The sequence below is a fragment of the Corythoichthys intestinalis genome, chromosome 2 (genome assembly GCF_030265065.1).
Source record: "Corythoichthys intestinalis isolate RoL2023-P3 chromosome 2, ASM3026506v1, whole genome shotgun sequence".
Classification (NCBI taxonomy): Eukaryota; Metazoa; Chordata; class Actinopteri; order Syngnathiformes; family Syngnathidae; genus Corythoichthys; species Corythoichthys intestinalis.
Window position 1 is genome coordinate 77,051,034 of NC_080396.1, and position 15,631 is coordinate 77,066,664.

The 15,631-nt window shown below is 39.8% G+C and overlaps 1 protein-coding gene across 9 annotated transcripts in view; it reads right to left on the reverse strand.

Annotated features, from left to right (window-relative positions):
* The window catches only part of nphp4 (nephronophthisis 4), a 461,721-nt gene that overhangs the window by 319,154 nt on the left and 126,936 nt on the right, over positions 1-15,631 (reverse strand). For all 9 annotated transcript variants that reach the window (XM_057860675.1, XM_057860682.1, XM_057860654.1 and 6 more), the window contains one exon: positions 14,661-14,799. In XM_057860675.1, coding sequence (XP_057716658.1) covers positions 14,661-14,799 — 139 coding nt within the window. The remainder of the gene's footprint in view (positions 1-14,660; positions 14,800-15,631) is intronic.

A 15,631-nucleotide genomic window follows, 5' to 3' on the forward strand; every position in this document is an offset into this window, starting at 1 on the left:
TGGCATATATGTAGAACGATTACATGGTTTTGCTGAGAAAGATGAAAGGTTAGCTAGACTATTGGACACATCCACTGTGTTTTCTGGTTTGTCAAGTAGAACACAGAACGATCTAATTGAAGCAATCATCTCCATTGAGGCGGAGAGATTTTTTTTTAAAGTAAAGGAAAATAAGGAGGACTTTTACAAAAAGGGCGTAGGTTTGCATGGGGACGGTAGGGACATAACACTACCAACTCTTCAGGATGCTAAAATTGTCCCCACCAACTTTTAAGCAACCTTACCTTTTTTGCATGATATAATGTTCAGTTATATAGAGAATTTAGATCTTTCAATAGTTCCATATGTTGTAAGGATAGAATTGACCCTACCATTATTAAGTGAAATATTTTCATTATGTTTATGTTTGCTAATAAAAACCAGACATTTATTCAGGAAGTTTTCAAAATGTTTCTTTAGTATTTTTTGAAAACAAAGATTTGAATCGAACAGTGTATCATCTGAACCAATGCATGTAAAAGTTATTATCAGAAGATAAGGATTTATTTTGCATTGATTATTTTGCCTATTAATTAATTAGGTTCATATACATGAGAAATGTGGCCCTTTGCCCCCTGCATCCAATCTGTTTGGTGTAATTAATGTCCCGTCCCCAGCAAAAAGTGTACCTACATGCAGGTTATGCTGTTATATCGTCCCTACGAATGTTGATACCAAACCTATGCCCTTCCAAAGTAATGCCGGTTTTTGTGGTGAAGGACAGGCGCAAGAGCACAAACAGTTTTCATTTCAATCTTATATATATATATATATATATATATATATATATAAAAAAAGAGCTTAGACCAAGAAAAATACAATAGAATATTTAAAAACTAAATTTTGGCCTTAAATAAAATATTCTTTGTTTTTCTTTTCACACTTTTTGTTTAGCAATCTGTAATAAATTGATTAAAGTATCAGAATTAAAAATTTTAAAAACAACTGAATATTTCACTAAAGGTCAGAATTGAATTCTGTGGCTTTGTACACCACTCTTTACTCTCATTTATGTTGCATGAATTATAGAATTGCGACGACCAACACATTGAGGGTGTGGGGCAAATGCATGTTATTTTCTTACTTTTACGTATCGATAATATGTACCGTGTGTGCTTGTTTTGTGAAGAATGCTGATGAGATATGAAATAACCAGTAGCCAATTGAATAAGCTACCGTTTTTGGTTTATATATTTGGAAATCTGACACTAAAGGAGTCAGTGCCTCACCAACCATGAACCTCACCGCACGTCACTGGAATATAGGCTCATCAGTAGGCAGCATGCTTGAGCGTTTTCTCTATTTCCTACATTACTTCAATCTGGTTTGATTAGAAATGGCAACCTCTGGTTAGAACATTTTAGTATCATTGAGACTAGGGTTGGGAAGCTCTGGGTAGCTCATGATATGATTTGCAATACAAGGTTCATAATGATGATCACACAATACGGTGGTATAACAAATATCGATACATGGGTCAGGAAATCATTCTATAATTTCCACATCAAACAGACTGACGTCTGTGGGAGTCACTGGCAACCATTAAGTCAAAAGAGACACTGTTCCAGTGGAAGATTTTGGTAGGAATTTGTTGGTTCTTTTTTACTTTTAAACAGTGGCACCTGTTTAAAACAATATATCAGTTCTTGGCAGGAGCATATCGATATTTTTTTGGGATGCAAAGTTTCACAATATATCAACTTTTCTGTCTATAATATACTATATATATTACTAAGTAGCGCGTTTCTGTAATGTGATTACTTTCTTTCAGTAAATAGCAATTTAACCCGTTCATTTTTCCAAACCAGTAATCTGATTAAGTTAGTTTCCTTAGTGTCTGTGCGTTACTACTTTGTTATTCCCTCATAATGTCTATAGAATGAAGAATATTATGGTCATGTACGAAAAGAGTTCTTTTCCATGGTAACCGCTCATAGCTACCAGTTTTGGTCTCGAGTCACACGCGCGAACTGTTTTGGGACTGAGAAAGGCGTGTGGAGCGCGGGTGCACATTCGTGCAGTGCAGCCACCAACGGTTGAGATGTGTGACGGAACATTGACCCGTGTGCGTCCATCAAGGAACATAAGTATTTTTCCTTCATTCTGGAGGGTTCCAGCAATAGGTTGAAGGTGCTACGTTGCCGGCTGTTTCGCAGCTTTGCCATTGCAACGGCGGGTAGTTGTGGTTCCCGTTCGTCCTCGCAAAGTCCGTAAGAATTTTTTACCTTATATTTCACATTTTTGCCATGAGGTGACGTGTTTGTTTAGCAATTTTGGGATCTGTTGTCAGTCCGATTGAAAGTAAAGTGCTTCGTTACCGCCAGGTTTTGTGGCCAAATTGATCGCTTGCATGTACGGCATGTACTTCCGGGTTGTGCGCACGCATTTGTGCCCACCCCGACATTTGTGTTTATTGTATTCATTTGTGTGTTGTTGATTACTGTGTAATCAATTTGTATTGTTTTACATTGGCAATGATATGTTGTTACCCAGTGCTTAATTTGTAATCATAAGGTGCCGGAACGCAAAGTACATATGACAGCGCAGGGACGATGAGATGGGCACAGTTCTTAAAACATACGCACAAAATGGTGCTGAAAACAACACGCAAATGCCCACTTGCCATGCTGTGTGACTTACAAGCCCCAATTTCAGATAATATCCATGGTATAAATGTTATGACAACATTTTAAATTATTCATGCTATACTCTGCACAGCACGGGCAATTAACCACATAACCACAGGTGGGACTTACTGAGGCATGCAAAATTTCCGATTCTTAGATTATTCGCGATTCGGCCGTGGAAGATTCGAGAACGATTCACAAACATCCAAATTCCGATTATTGAATTATACCAGGTAAAGCGGAAATTAAACGTAGTCAGCGCGGTCTTCGGGACGCAATGAGGAATGGACCGAGAGTAAATATCATGTGCAGCTAATACCGCTAGATAAAAAACAAAAAAACAATAATACCTGACTGCGGCCGTCAGCCGCTACAAACAGCGCCCAGTAAGTTGCTAGTTGCTACAAACATACAGCAACATACGGCTATGGTAGATATCACATATATCTAGACTAGATGTGAAATGACAAACTTGCCCGCGCTAGTAAACAGGCGCCATCTTAAAGCAGTAGACTTCTCTAGAAGGCTCTGTTGTAGTGAACCTAATTACTTTTTATCTAAAATACCCCTAAATCGGCAAAATCTTGACTTGAATCTATGTCGAAAGTAGACATAAGGGAAATTAGAGAATAATGGGTGCAATTTTAACAACTTTAACGGTTGACTCACAACATTAAATTAATTGAATGTAGTTTAAGGCTGCTGATACAGAATGGGGACTTGAGTATTTTATTTACTGTTTTCAACCGGTAACTTGGTACTAAAATAGTATTTTGCTTTATTTAGCTTGAGAGGATTTTTAAACAGTTTTGGAACAAATATACAAAACATTTTTTTTTTTAAATGTGGGGGGCATCAATAATCGATTTATAATCGAATCGGAGTCTTTCAATCGTAATCGTAATCGAATCGTTAGGTGCCCAAAGATTCCCACCTCTAGGACTTACAGTAACGCACAGTCTAACTTGTAAAACAAAAACAAAAAAAATTTAAATCTGATATTATAATAAATAACACAAACCCATTCTTTTGCAAGTTTCATCCCCCCGTCTTCTCTGGTTCCAAAGTTCACACCGTCTTATAAATTGTGCAGCCCAAACCCAAATTTCCCATAAGGGTACTAGCCTGTTGCTCCGGCTGTTGGTGGGCCACCTGGCTGACTGCTGGTGCTGTAGCTGGCCCCCACTCCGGGTGGCTCTGAACCTGACCAGCTGCTGCCACGGTACCAGCCTCCTGCCTTGGCTGGCTGTCCGTGAACCTGGCTAGCTGCTGCGGTGCTAGCCTCCTGCTGCATCCGGTCCTGCCATTAGCATGATCACTGCAGCTGCCCTTATCACCGGTTGTTGCCTTTCTGACTCGTTTTGAACCATCTTCCTCCTTTTTGAAAAAAGACAGTAAATGCAACTGTCTTTTTGGTAGGTTGAAATACCGTTTGATCCTGGCTGCTTGCTCTGCAGATGTCACAGATTTCCAAAGTTTTTGTATTTCTTTCTTTCTTTTTTTTAAATGTCAGGGCCGTTGTTTGTTGGTCCAGCTTTTCAGTGCATCAACAAATGTCCGACTCTTTCAAATGACGTTACATTTTTATAAACAACATGCTATTCTTGGGATTTGTTCTGAATTTATGCATATTATTATTTTATTTTATGCTGTAATGTCCGTAACTATGCATGGCCCCTCTAAGAGACACTGGGACTGGAGAGCTGTGAGGCTGTAGGGAACGAGGGGGAGTCGGGCGAGAAGCAAAAGTTAGCGCTCGAATGTGGTGGCAGTCTGCTGTTATTTTTTTTTGTTTGTTTGTTTTCTTATTGTTGCCACAATAAAGTGGAGAAATCCATCAAGCACTCCTCTCCTTCTTTCCCCCATTGGGGCCTAAAACACATTTTTTAAAAACATGTTTATATTATTATTATTTTCAATATACGAGGGGTGCAGGATCTGCCCGAATAAGTCCCAAAACACAGGGAGACCAAAATCAAGAGGTTCCGGATCTTGTTCTGGCAGGGTCCCGCACAAATTAACCCCTGGCTGCAAAGCTTCATTGCTTCAAGAAGCTTCATTTAGCCATCACTGCAGCCTTGGGGGAGACGGTCAACCTCTGCTGCCAACACTGTATTGCAGCGCTACAAATGTAAATAACGATCAAAATTCATGTTCTGTGCTAATTATTTCTTCAGTTACTGTTCCAGCTGTTTCATTAATTGCTAGCTATGGTATTAGACTTTATTTGACAGTCGCGCCATTAGACTGTCATAAAACCGTCATACTTATGACATGCCACTGGCATAAGCATTAATGAATGCCTTATGACAGACGTCATTTGATGTTATCCGTCAAATTATTTCACTTTTTAATGGATGTAAAAGATCCAAGCTGGACATAAATGGAGTTAGTGACATAATTTTTTCTTTGTATTGTCACACCCTAGTCATTAACTGTGAGAATTGTGGATGTTGTCGCCACCCCTTTGCTAATTCTTTCTAGGCAAAAGCACAAAAGGAACAAGCCAGGGTACCTCCTGCCTCTGTCTATCATTGTATAAGTATTAAGGATCCATTAACGATGAGCTGACGTTTGTCATAATGAGCAAGGCAAGCAACAATAAGCCTCATTATTTTGAATAAGACCACATGCAGTGTGACTCTATTGCTCGACTTAATTGATATGAAACATCAAGCGCTTGAGGACGAAGGCAGAATTAGACAAACGTGTCAGGACACTAAGGGAAAAAAAGTGCCTCTGATTAGTGTCAAATTCACAGTATGAGTGCGGCTTGTACTTTGACATTTAATTAATAAAATGTCTTTATAATATGTTGTTGATATATTTGGTTTAATGAGTAAAACAGAGTTAATGTTTGTTGTTTACCTACAATTGAATCACTTTCTTTTCCAGAGATGAAGAAAAACAAGATCAGACATTGATATGTGAACATTTCTTAATAAAGAACTGAACATTTAAATGGGTGTCCTAATTTTTTTAAAAGACTGTATATTGTGATAAACCCACTGTCCTCATTTGGGGATGTTTTTTATTACGAAAACGGCCTAATGTACAAAAAATATTTCTGACTAAGGACATCTTTCTAATCTCAAATAGAAAATAGAAATAAAAAATGGATCGCAAGAAAAAGCTTGTGTCACAGAAGTTTAATGTTATATTACTAATATAAAAGGTGTAGGTAGAAATTCTTGACATACAGCTTACAAGCCATTTATTACACATTAACCATCAGTTTATTTATGGTATATGAAGTATCTATAATGCATCAATATACCGCAATTTTCAAACTATAAGGCGCATCTGACTATAAGCCACCACCCACAAAATTTGACACGAAAATGACATTTGTGCACAGATAAGCCACGTGGACTACAAGCTGCAGCTGTCCTCACTGTATTATGGGATATTTACGCCAAAAGATATTAACCGATAATATTTTATTTGACAGTGGCATCATAAGACTGTCATAAGAACAAATGACTCGCCATGAAGCTTTGAACCACTTAGCTGCAAACAGCGCTTAATTTGTAAATCATAAGGTGCCGGAACACAAAGTATTTATGACAGCGCAGGGATGACAAGACGGGCACAGGTCACGGAACATACGCAGAAAAATGGTGCTGAAAAAAACGTGCAAATGCCCACTTGCCGTGCTGTGGGACTTACAAGCCTGAATTTCAGATAATATCCATGCTATAAATGTTACGACAACAATTTACAATTATTTAAGCCAAGGGATCCCCAAACTACAGCCCGCGTGCCGAATACGGCCCGCCTCCACATTTGGTCCGGCCCCCTGAACAATACCAGAGAGCTTTTTTTTTTTTCTCCTCAATAGTGTTATTTATTTCCTGGCCCTTTTCTGTGAAGAACTCAGAGAGGGTTATTTGGTTATTATTTATTTAATTAATAGTATTACTAATATTATTATATTATATTATATTATATTATATTATATTATATTATATTATATTATATTATATTATATTATTATTTTTATTTTATTTACGTTTGTAAAGTAATAAATAAAATTTTTACATTTAGGCACTCCTGCAATCGTCACACTTTTTCTGTTACAAATCTCCGACTATTTCCAACGATGTTAAATTTTTATTAACAACATGCAGTTCTCCGGATTTGTTCTGTAAATAAAATGTATGCATATCATTATTTCATTTTATGCTGTAATGTCCGTAACTATGCACGACCCTTCTAAGAGACGCTGGGACTGGAGAGCAGTGAGGTCGTAGGAAGCGAAGGGGAGTCTGGCGAGAAGCAAAAGTTAGCGGTCGAATGTGGTGGCAGTCTGCTGTTATTTTGTTTATTGTTTTCTTATTGTTGCCACAATAAAGTGGAGAAAGCCATCAACTTCTCCTCTCCTTCTTTCCCCCATTCGGAGCTATTATAATACATTTTTAAAAAATGTTTTTATATTATTGTTATTTTCTATGCACGAGAGGTGTCCCAAAACACAGGGAGGCCAAAATCCCTTATGTCATCCCGCAAATGACTTTTGAATTGATGTAAAAGATCTGAGCTGGACATAGATGGAGTTAGTGACATAATTTAGTGTCATGTCATAATTATTTAGGTCTTATGACAGCCTTATGACGCTGCTGTCAAATAAAGTATGGCCGATTAACCCAAACAAATCAACAATCAAGCCATACTGTCCTTTTTTGAATCCTGTGACAATAAGTCACAGGATTCAAAATGAGGAGAAAAAAGTAAAGTGTTATAGTCGGAAAATTATGGAAAATGCTTAACAAACACTTAACAATAAATATTTTTGCTTACAGTTTACTAATGATCTATTAACTAGTTATAACTGATAGCTGTTATAAAGTGTTAACTTTTTGGATCTATCGGGGAGAGTGCTTCAAGTTTTGGATTAAACTGTAACTAATATTGTAACGGGCCTTACAATTCATGCTCTGTGGATTCACATTAAAGCCCTTACTACAAGGCCTTGATTAGTATTTGAAGAGGTAGGAGAAGCAATCAGAGCCAAAAATATAAAAAGGGTTTCAAGCAGCGTCAAGTGATGTCTGCCCTTAAGGCACGCCTAGCTCAGTACCGATTAAAGCCCAAAAATGTGCAGTCGCACTTCTCAAGGAAGCCGAGTGACATACGACGCTTTCAGACTTTTCCAGTTTTTTTCCCCCACAAAACCTAACATGAACACCAATGAGATTTCGGTTGTTATCTCCAGAAGAGAGCGCTTCTCTTGCTCTTATAAGTCTCGGACCAAACCAGACTGTGGATTAGCATGAACAATCAACCCATGCACACAGCATCACAAACACTCGACTCCCATACGAGAGAGAAACGCTGAAAGCTGCATCTGTAACTTCATCAGATATTCAGGGCTAATATGGTGAAAAAAAATTCAAGGAAGCTCACCCAGTTAGCTCCATTCAATGCTATCAAACTAACAGACGACTGTTTAAAGGTGAAAATGATGATTAGCTCATCATCAAAATTAAGGTCTTCAGTCAGATGTGATTGCATGTGCGAAGAGATCTTTATCTGTGTGCAATTTGAAATCGCGTTAAGCCAATTGAATATGAATAGTAAGATGTGACTGTGATAAATACAGTGGTATGAAAAAGTAAACCTTTTGGAATTTCTCACATTTCTACAAAAAAAATCACCTTAAAATGTCATCTGATCTTTATCATAATCACACAGATGTAGAAACTGTGTCTGCTTTAACTAAAACCACCCAAACATTTATAGGTTTTCATATTTCAATGAGAATATCAAGCAAACAATGACAGAAGGGGTAAAAAAGTGAACCCTCTGCCTATGGAGACTCAAAGAGGAATTGAAACCAATTTTTACCAAACAATTTAAGTCAGGTGTTTGCCCAATAACTGATGAGTGGTTTAAAGCGGCACTGCCCACTATAAAACACACACATGGTAAGATTTGTCTTGATTAGAAGCATTGTCTGATGAAAAGAATGGGCCAAGATTAGTCCTGATCGATGTGCCTGTGTCGAAGTGTCAGGTTGAAGTTATTAATGCCAAAGTATTGCCACAAAATATTTAATGTGATGGTTCACTTACTTATTTTTCCACTGCCTGTCATTATTTGCGTACTGTGCTCATTAAAATATGAAAATCTATAAATGTTTGGGTGGCTTTAGTTAAAGCAGACAGTGTTTTTTCATCTGTGTGATTTTGACAAAGATCAGATCACATTTGATGGTGATTTTATGCAGAAATGTGAGAAATTCCAAAAGGTTCAGATACATTTTCATACCACTGTATGTTGAGTTTTCAATTTTTGTGGTATTTTTTTTCTTAGCACTGGGCGATCGCTCAGGGCCGCCAATTGCTAGGGGGGCGTATAGGGCTGCAGCTATCGATATTTTAGTAGTTGATTAATCTACCAACTACTGTAATTTCCTGAATATAACGCGCACTTTTTCCCCCCAAAATCAACTTGTAAAATCATGGTGCGCATTATAAACGGGTACATGGATGGAGAAAGAAATAAACCGATTTTTTTTTTTTTTTTTTTGACACGGCCACGTGTGTTGAAAAAAATTTATGCGGCGATCCGTTGCCGACCATTACGGTACGTGACGTCACCATTTTGTTTCGGTAATTCCGTCTGTGTTAAATTCTGCTTTTTTCACTCTTCATAAACCACAGAATTTAGTTTCTTGAACTCATTTGAGTCAACGTGTATTACTGCTCCACAACTCGGACCAAAACAAACGTAACAACACAGACTTCCTGTGTGTGTCCGTCAACTATATCTGTCCCTCGGGAAACTCAAACCCAAATAACAATAGTTCCTATCGTTACTCTCGTGTCGACAGCGATGAGCTCTCTCGGATTCCCGACTTATGTTCTCACTTTAATTTTACCGTCTCAATCCATAGAAGAAACATTTATTCATCATGATGAAACGAGCAAGTTATACAGCAGCCTTTAAAAGAAAAGTCACATCTGTTTTGTTTTCTCCTAGATTCTGGTAAGTTGTAGAAGTTGTCAAATCATATTATTACCGTAAATATTGTCAGTTTATGGTAATGTTTTGAACTAAACTGGTACAATAATTTTCCCTAGATTTTACAAGTAAATTTGTGGTGCCCATTATACACGGGTGCGCCTTATTTTCGGGAAATGAACACAATGTGTTGCAGAATACATTTTAGGAGATATAAAACAAAGACTTGCTAAGATTACACTTTCAAAAGAGCATTCAATGCAAATACAAAATAAAAATCCCAAGTGCTTCTTCAAACTATGCGGTATTGCATTTTTATTTAAAAAATGAATGAAAATACCTGAACTTAGCCTCAAACTGTATCAAAAATAAATAAATGAGGACCTAAGTACAACAAAAGAACAAATGATTAACACACATTTCAAAAATCTGCTATCGTAAATCCTATGAAATGCTAATGATTCTTTACAATGCTCTTAACAAATTTTGCAAACACATATTCCAACAAAAAAATGGTTTAATATATCTATAAGGTAAATTACAAATGTATTTAAACATAAAAAACGTATTAGCTCAAACATCTCGGATTCAGGAGGAGCAGTCTGGTTTTCGTCCTGGCCGTGGAATAGTGGACCAGCTCTACACAGTCGGCAGTGTCCTCGAGGGTGCATGCGAGTTCGCCCAACCAGTCTACATGTGTTCCGTGGATCTGGAGAAGGCATTCGACTGTATGCCTTGGGGAGTCCTGTGGGGGGTGCTCCGGGAGTATGGGGTATCGAGCCCCTTGGTAAGGGCTTTTCGGTCGCTGTACGACGCGTGTCAGGGTTTGGTCTGCATTGCTGGCAGTAAGTCGAATTCTTTCCAGTGAGGGTTGGACTCCGCTAAGGCTGCCCTTTGTCACCGATTCTGTTCATAATTTTTATGGACAGAATTTCTAGGTGCAGCCGAAGCTTTGAGAGGGTCCTGTTTGGTGACCTCAGCATTGCATCTCTGCTTTTTGCAGATTATATGGTGCTGTTGGCTTCATCAAGCCATGACCTACACTCTCACTGGAGCGGTTCGCAGCTGAGTGTGAAGCAGTTGGGATGAAGGTTAGCACCTCCAAATCTGAGACCATGGTCCTCAGACGGAAAAGAGTGGAGTGCCCTCTCCGGGTCGGGGATGAGATCCTTCCCCAAGTAGAGGAGTTCAAGTATCTTGGGGTCTTGTTCACGAGTGAGGGTAGGAGGGAGCGGGATATTGACAGGCGGATTGGTGCAGCGTCTGCAGTAATGCGGACTCTTCACTGGTCCGTAGTGGTGAAGAAGGAGCTGAGCTAAAGATTTACCAGTCGTTCCACGTTCCTAGTCCTACCCTCACCAATGGTCACGAGCTGTGGGTCGTGACCGAAACAACAAGATCCCGGATACAAGCGGCCGAAATGAGTTACCTCCGCAGGGTGTCCGGGCTCCCCTTTACAGATAAGGTGAGAAGCTCGGTCATCAGGGAGGGACTTGGCGTTGAGCCGCTACTCCTCCGTGTTGAGAGGAGCCAGCTGAGGTGGTGCAGGCATCTGGTTCGTATTTCTCCTGGACACCTCCCTGGAGAGGTGTTGTGGGCATGTCCCACCAGTGGGAGGCCCCAGGGATGACACAGAACACGCTGGAGAGACTATGTCTCTCGGCAGCCTGGGAACACCTTGGGATCCCGCCGGAGAAGTTGGTTGAAGTAGCCTGGGAGAGGGAAGTCTGGGCTTCCCTGTTAAAGCTGCTGCCCTCGCGACCCGAGCCTGGAGCAAGCGGAAGATGATAGCTGGATGGATAATAGCTCAAACAAAAACTTAGCTCATGTTGGTCCTGACAGGGAACAGCTGGATTCAGCCATGTTAAATGAGTTACGTCATGTTTACTGTTTTCACTAGAGGGCGGTGTATCTACCCAAACCAATAAAACTAAATGCAAAAACTTTCAAAACAAACCATTACAATGCCACTCTTAATTAAACGAATCCTCGAAGCAGCAAAATTTGATTCGAAGCTTTTTTCTAATCGAATTACTTGAGTTAATCGATTAATCATTGCAGCACTAAGCACATGCATGTAAGTGATTGTCTACTACCATAATTGTTGCCCCTAACATTGCAATTACACCCCCTGCAGACCGCAGTTACTGTCTGCACGCAACACCACAAGGAGGAAGGAGGTGGAGCAGGGACTTGGATCAGTTAACATCAGTGTTGTTAATAACGGCGTTAGAGTATAACGGCATTACTAACAGCCTTATTTTTTTCAGTAGTGAGTAATTTAATTAATTACTTTTCTCATCTTGGCAATGCTGTTACCGTTACTGAGGATGTAAAGGCGTGCGTTACTATGCGTTACTACGTTGGTTGAATGACGCGAGAAAAGTCTGAGAGACATGGACTCACGGAGACGAGAGAGCAGCGTGGGAGTGGGGAGGAGGGAAGGGAGTTGTGACGCCGTTGCAAACGCGATGCTAGGTGGCTCCAATAGTACCTGACTGTAGCCGATAGCCTACAAACTACGCCCACATGATGCTACGGTAGATATCACATATATATAGAACGATGCGAAATGATCGACTCCCCGGCATTAGTAAACAGCCGCCATCTTAAAGCAGTAGACTTCTCAGGAAGGCGCTGTTGTCGAAAACCTTCCTAGCGAACCTATATAACTTTTTATCTAAAATACTCCTAAATTGGCAAAATCTTGACTTGAGAAGTAATTTGCAACTGTAATTAATTACTTTTTTTTTAAGAAATATTAAAAATACTGGTTAACACTATCACTTACGGTGGCCGAGAATTGTCAGGTGAAATGCAAACTCCAAAAACTTTCCAAGAAGAAAAAAGCATAATGCAAATTGCCACAACAAAAACGCCAATTGCAAATACTTTGCAAAAGAAAAAAAGCACGACTGCAAACTGCCACAACACGATTCCCAATTGCCAAAGCTCGAATGCAAATTGTCAAAAGCACGAACCCCTATTGCCACAACACGAATGCAAGGGGCTCGCAATACAAACAAATAAGGATACTAATTATGGTGTTTTTAATGACTTTTAGATTTCTATTACAGTGATATTAAAATATATATTTCATTCTTGATTAGGTTTTGTTTTTATTTATTCATTCATTTTCATTCATTTTCTTGTATACTGAATATGTATATTTGGAGGGAATAGTATCCTTTTCCATATTTACTGTTTGACTGTTTGTATTACTCCAACGCCCACAATATAAAAGAAACAGCATTTAAAGCAACACTTGGTAGATTTTCTGTTTTGGTCAAGTTTAGCGACGCCGGTGGACGAAAGCGGTCGTGTTTTGCCTGAAGGAAGACTGTGTTTCCCATGAGGACCAGCACACACCCGCAGTGTTGTAAAATCATCAATCAATCAATCAAAAATCAATCTCCCGGTCGCCTGCAGATCGATTAAACAACATTTCTGTTTCCAGAAGCTGTGTGAAGGATGAATAGTAATAATGAATCCAGTTGTGGCTAAACAATGGCATATGACCGTTAGCAACCATGTGGCTAAAATCCCCACCCCACCTGAACTAATCAGTGCTAACGAGTTCGGTTTAGGGGGCGGAGTTCACGCCAGCGAGTAAAAGTCGGGTAAATGTTTATTCCGTATGTCCGGGTAACCTTCCTTTTTTTCCTTCTCAGACAAAACTTTTTGTCTCTGTTGTTGCTCTGCCACCTTTGCAGAATTCGCGCGAAAGTGTTCGCATCGTCTTCTGTCATTATAATGAATAGGGAAAGGGGGAAGTGACGTATGCCGTAAAGCAGTCAGCACATTAGTAGTTATTACAAGCCAACTACTGGACCACCAAACCCCACCATCAGCTCTTCTAGTACCCAACAATGGACAGTCCAGAACAATGAAAGGACATCTTCTCCTCCACAAGGAACATATGATAACGGAGGAACCCCTGACTGAAAAGTTGACACTCAGCACTCATGTGGCGCTTAGGCTGGAAAAATCCTCAACTCTGGTTGCCCTGACAACAACCTAACCCTAACGCCCGAACTCTCCTGCCTAATCCACAACAGACAATAATCCTAAACAACGCCCAAACACACCCTTCTTCCGGGCCACAGTCCGCCGCACCAGAGCCTTTAAAAGACGTTTCACTGATTGATATCATTTTGCTTGGGAATCTTTTGTTGACCCTGGATCCAGCCTTCCTCCTCACCTGGGTCTTTGCCTCACTGTCTGATAGTTGTCGACTTGGAATAAATTGTTAACTTGTGTTTCTAAGCCTTTTTCCAGCTCTTAAAATGAAGTGGGTGAACTTGCGGGGTTTGGGCTTTTGGTCGGGTTGTTGGTGTTGCGCCGGCCCGGAGTGTTTGCATTGCGCTGGCGTGGTTCCGGCGACTTGGCTGGCGTGATTCCGCCAAATTTGGCTCAACGGCCAAATTCCAACACAAGGCCCATCCTAATTAATTCAAATTGAAAGCTGCACTCCAAATGTAAACATTTGGAAAATACAATGCAACTATCCTTCCTGGATAGTCCCATCCAAGTATGCTTTGTGTAACTCTGCAAGAAGGGAGTTGAAAGAAATCCACTAACTACAAGATGTATATGATCAAAAGTTTACTAAAATGAAACGGCTCATGGGTTAAAACAAATCCTTAAAATCAAATTACCGCTAATATGTTATTAATATATTAATGCTGTGTCACATTTAGCTTCATGCTATAAAAACCTCCACATTCAAATGCTTCAGATTCAGTGGTTGCTTCGTTCAGTATATGTATATTATTTCATCTGGATGTAAGGTAAGATAGCAATTTTTTTTTTTACAGTTTGTAAATTTGAAAGTAGGGGAAGGGTGGTGACACAAACACAAAATATGCTGAAGGCTAGAACGTCCCATTTGGCTACCAGAGAGGCATGCCCTCCGTTGATAGCGTCCTCCTTCTGTGACAGCAGGGGACAAGGCTGACACAGGGTACAGACCCTGAACTGGGACACTGCTTTTATGCATTCCAGGCACACTTTTTATTTCCCTCTTACCATTGTTTCTTGGCCAAATGGAGCAGAGAAGACGTACTCCAGCTGGAAGACAACAGCTACAGCTCGATGATTGATCAGCATGAGCTCCAGGTTGCTCCGAAGACCCAGTGCAGGAGGAGGCAATAATGATGACGACAAGCTGAGGAGAGAAGGTGAGGGCTGCAGCTTTCGATTATTTAAGTACGGTGGTTTTCAGACTATAAGGCGCCACCCACTTAATTTTGATACGAAAAAGGCATTTGTTCATTGATAAGCCACACTGGTCTATAAACCGCAGCTGTTCTTAATGTATTATGGGATGTTTATACCAAAAGATATGAACCGATAACAACTGTATTTGGCTGTGGCATCATAAGACTCACAAGACCAAATGAACCACCATGAATTGCTTCATTGCTTTAAGAAGCGTCATTTGGCCATCACTGCAACCTTTGAGGAGACAGTCAACCTCTGCTGCCACCTGCTGTCAACACTGTTATCGTCCAGCATGCTTCCTAGCAGGCATTGCAGCGCTACAGATGTAAATAACAATCAAAATTCATGTTCTGCGCGAATTATTTCTTCAGTTACTGTTCCAGTTGTTTCATTAATTGCTAGTTATGGTATTCAGCAACACGTTATTTGACAGTGGCGCCATAAGACTGTCATCAGACCATCATAATTATGACATGACACTGCCATGAGCATAAATGAATTGTTATGACAGATGTCAATTTATGTCATCCAGCAAATGACTTTTGAATGGATGTAAACGAGCCGAGCTGGACATAAATGGAGTTTGTGACATAATTTGCCAGATGACATGAAATGACATCCGCCATAAGCATTCATTAATGCTCTTTGCAGTGTCATGTCATAATTATGACGGTCTTATGACTGTTATGACTCCGCTGTCAAATAAAGTGATGCCTTTTAACCCAAATAAATCAACAAAAAAGTTCAAAATGACGGGAAAAAATAGTCTTTTGTCC